Genomic DNA, 4,395 nt, shown 5'->3' with positions numbered 1-4,395 from the left:
AGTTCTCTAGACATGTAAACACTAACTTCTTTAAACAAATTACTATAGACAAATACATTTTTAAACAGAAAAAAAAAAACCAAACCAAAAAATGCTACAAACTTTTGAGAGAAAGAAAGGAGGTGAAAAAGGAAGAAGATCAAACAAAGGTACATGCTGAAACTTATTAAACTGATGTTTCACACGGTCTTAGACATATGGAAAAACAAGCATAAAATATCACATAGGAACTCTATCCCCAGATGGCACTTAAGAAGATTTACAAAAGACTCTCTGAAAAGTATTTTTATTTAAGTGTTCGTTGCAACATAAACCTGTCTTCAACACTGACAGCAGGAAGACAAAGATAAAACTGGTTTTAATAGAAAGTTCCCTGAAGGGCTAATCTTTCAAACAGAATCACAGAATACTTATTAATTTTGAAAAATAATTAAAAAAATCAAAACAAAATCTGCCTTAGAATTGAAAGTTATTTTTATAATGAAAAAAGGAAACCATCTAACGGGTTTAATCCTGCAAAGTCTTACACCCATGCACAATGCAACTCTTGACTAATTTCCCTGATGCCGTTGTGAGTGTGCAGATGCAGGCAGTGATGTACATGGGGAGTAAGCATCTCGTTACCAGTGCCCAGATGCTAAGTCCACATACACCCCTTGCTGACACTCAAGTATGGAGAGCTAAAACTGTATGTTTGGAGGACAAGAAATCATAACTTCATTAAGGGCTTCTGTTACTGGAGCAGGACCAAGCTCGTTTCAAGATGGGAGGAGTACTATTTTTAATCTGTTCAAGCAAGACTGAGGCCTCCCACCTCAAAAGATGCATTAACACTCTAGAAGAAGCACTAGTAATGCAAACATTGGCATGCTGAACCTCTTGACATCCTTTTTCTCACCAAACAGAAACATAAGAAGGACAAAGTGCGTAAATGTGTATGTAAGTACTGTTCATACAAAGAAAAAGCAATCTATGTCTATGATCAACAATCTTTTTGGCTAAGCATCCTGGAAGTGAAACAGGAAAGGTGTTACACATAGGGACAAAGCTTCCTGAAAATGAAACAGCATAAATACACAATTGCACATAGGGACACTGATCCATTTGGAAACCTAAAGAGCTACCACAGTTTGATGGTAATAACTATTTAACTTCAAGAGGATTTGACCCTAACTCTAAAACATTCAGTAGGGCAGTTGCTATTTATTCCAAGGATCAATCTCCTGGTTTATGTTCTTGTATTTCCTCTTTGAACCAGTCTATGTCAGAGAGAATGTGAATTAACAATCTATTTAAAGGTATCCCAAAAGGGGTGTGAATAGAAAAATAAGAAGGGGAGAACCCTGCCTTAAAACTATTTCTGTCCTTCCCTTATTTCTTCTTTTGATGCTGACTCCTTTGGAGCAGGATCCATGTTTTTCCTTTGGGTTTTGATCAGTGCCCATTACAATACGTCAAATGAAGCCCTCAGACGTTAACCACATTGCAAGAAGGAGTTTTTGGCCATGAAAACAAAGCCAACATAACTCCTAGGTTGCTGTCTTTAATCACAGCTTCTCTGCTTGCGCTTTTTGTTTGTTTACTTCCCTGAGCAGCCTTCCAGAGATCACCAGTCACCAAGATTTCAGTTAAACTATTTATATAAGGAAATCATGCAGGATTTGGTGCCTATACTCACACACCAAAAAAATTTGCTTCCATTTCTTGTGATTCACTTCTAATTTCTGCCTCTGTAATAAGTGAGTTCTTAACCCCAGGCTAAACCACCTGGAGCGGATCTGTGTTCCTGCACAAAGCCCTCCATGAAAAGTTTCTTTGAAGCCAGAGAGGCATCCACATTATTTCCATATCTCCAGCTCTGACTCAGCAAAGCCGTTCGACATGTGCTTCAGCCTTACTGGACTTGGGGACTTAAGTACGTACTGAAGTGCTGGGATGAATACGATGAAGTGTGGGTCTCCGCTAAAGCACCCTCGCACCATACAGCCTAGTGCTGCAGCCTCAATTGGCCAATGCTGAAAGATTCAGTTATTAATTACATTAATGGAATGAATTTAGAAATAAATTTTTGACAGCATTTGTTTCTACATGGGGGAGCATTTATTTGATTTTTTTCCTGATGTCTCAGAATATGTCATGATTTTTTAAGAAAAAAATAAAATCTGTGCAGTAAAACTGATCTGTACTTTGCATGCTGTCTAAGAAATGGCTAAAAGCAAGAATAAAATTATTGGCTATCAAATGATGGATATGTTAAAGAAATAATATCATTTCAAGCATAAATTGTGCTGAACTATAATGTTGTATTTCTACTCTGACTTAGTGTGTAGTGCCTGGATTGCTTTAAATTATGAGGTCAAACACTGGGGGGCAAACCCAAGAGACAAATGAATTTTATTTTTTTTTAACCTTTCTTGTCTGAATTCAGATAAACTCCATTTAAAAAAAAATTAAAAGAACCCTAAACAACATATGTATAAAAGACCCCTTAACCAAATTCTGCATGCCTTGGAATATTCAGTATAAATCAAATCTCAGGCAGAGACTTGAGGCCCGATTCTGCATCACAGAAATTAAGCAGAGCAACTTTTGTTGAGCACGGACTCAAAGGCTCAGAGCACTGTTTGCAAACAGCATGGAAAGATTAATAGGAGGTGTTTCTTGAAGGAAGGAAAAAAAAAACCCAACAAACCAAAAAGGAAAGAAAAAGAAAAGAAAGACCAGCAGTAAAATCTACAAACCTTGCAGGGAGAGGAGGGTCAGCTTTTCCAGCCACTAGCCAGGAAGACCTGTGGTAGGCATATCTATATCTTTTATTGTCCACAGGAACTATATCCATTAACACAATATACTTGGCTTCAGGATCAACTCCCGAGAAGGAAACTCTGATCGTAGGAAACATTCTCCTGAAATAAAGACAAATCGGAAAATAAATATGAGGACATAGAACGGAAATAAAAGAACTTCTGAAAAGCTGCTGAAAGTAAGAGTTGTACTTAAGCCACCTGAAAAAAATGAAAGTATCTATTGATTCTGTTTCAGCCTTATAGAAGTTAAGTCTAGCAGGCACAGAAAAAGCAGCTTGAAATCAGAACGATATTTTGGAAGCAAAAAGAAAAAAAATGGTAAAAGTGAAAAAGTGTAGGAGAAATGTACTATATGCCTATTAGTTAAAACTATACAACGATTTCAGAAAATAGTTATACCTAGGGTGCATAAATTTTTAAAAGCTTGGAATTCTTTTTTTTTTTTTTTTTTACAGGATCCTTACTAGTGTTAGGGAACTATCCAAGAAATTATTTTGGTTAATATTCTCACATATTTTGGATGAGTGTTCTCTAAGCCTGCTCACAATACTTTTGAGAGGAACTTTCAAAACTAAACTTTCTTTTCTGCACTTAACTTTAGACAAAACGCAACTTTAAAATGTGAGGTTATGCTGTAGACCAGAAATAAAGTTAAATAACTTCGAACTGTTTAAAGTTTTGAACTTCAAATTGCAAGTTTTATACTACTTTTAAAATTTATTTTAAAAACAACAAAAACAAGCACATGCCGATAGATCTTACCAGTTAGGAACAAAATATCGTTAGGGAACTACATTAGTAGCAAGTAACTTTGAGGATTACAAAACCCGATAAGACATTTGACTCTTCTGGACTGCGTTTGACTGACCCAAACCCTAAAAGCTTTACTGAAAAAATGGCGTGGTTTGAAGTGACGAGAAAGCCTCGGATTCTTTTGCTCGTTTTTGCAACCAAGAGAAAAGAGGAACAAACCAAGCCAAGCTCTTAGTGTATTATTTCCCCACGACTCCGCATTTCCCGGAGTCTGTACCAACCCAGCCCCGCAAAAATCACTCCGGGACTTTAGTCACGGACCGAATAATTATGGAAACAATATTTCTTCCCGGACGCCGGGATCCTCGGGATGGATTTTAGCCGGTCCCTCCGCACCGCACCCCGCTGCCTCCCCGGGCCGCCTCTCGCTCTGCCCCGGCAGGGCTGGGGCTCCGCGCACCGCCGCTGCTGCAAATAAGGGGCTTCACCCTCCTCTTCGTCCCCTTAGCACAGCCGTGCTGCTCTACCAATACAAAAACTGCAGAGTTTCCTTTGTTTTGCCTTCTTTCCCCCCCGTCCAAAGTCACTTTTCGAAAGCTGCCCAGAGGGAAAACTCGGGGCTTCCCAGCCTTACCTCCCGGATTTAGTGATGATCATCTCGGTACCCAGTTCGTGAAACTTGTCCCAGAGCTCTTTGGTCTCCAGGCTGCAGGAGATTTTGGCCATCTCCTCGCTGGGGATGATGGGGGTGGTGGGGATGAGAGGCTCAGTGCACAGGGACGAAGGGCTGCTGCTAAAATCCCCGTGGGGGTCCAGGCTGGATAAATCACTCAAA

At 39.2% G+C, this 4,395-nt stretch overlaps 1 protein-coding gene across 1 annotated transcript in view; it reads right to left on the bottom strand.

Annotated features, from left to right (window-relative positions):
- Positions 1–4,391, bottom strand: part of TBX20 (T-box 20) — a gene marked incomplete at its 5' end in the record, with an annotated part of 32,248 nt that extends 27,857 nt beyond the window's left edge. Inside the window, 2 exons of the mRNA XM_009085026.1 lie at positions 2,742–2,906; positions 4,195–4,391. Coding sequence (XP_009083274.1) covers positions 2,742–2,906; positions 4,195–4,391 — 362 coding nt within the window. The remainder of the gene's footprint in view (positions 1–2,741; positions 2,907–4,194) is intronic.
- Positions 4,392–4,395: the final 4 nt, after the last annotated feature.

The sequence above is a fragment of the Acanthisitta chloris genome, unplaced genomic scaffold, assembly GCF_000695815.1.
Source record: "Acanthisitta chloris isolate BGI_N310 unplaced genomic scaffold, ASM69581v1 scaffold30431, whole genome shotgun sequence".
In the NCBI taxonomy this organism is placed as follows: Eukaryota; Metazoa; Chordata; class Aves; order Passeriformes; family Acanthisittidae; genus Acanthisitta; species Acanthisitta chloris.
This window is presented reverse-complemented; position numbering and strand designations above follow the sequence as displayed.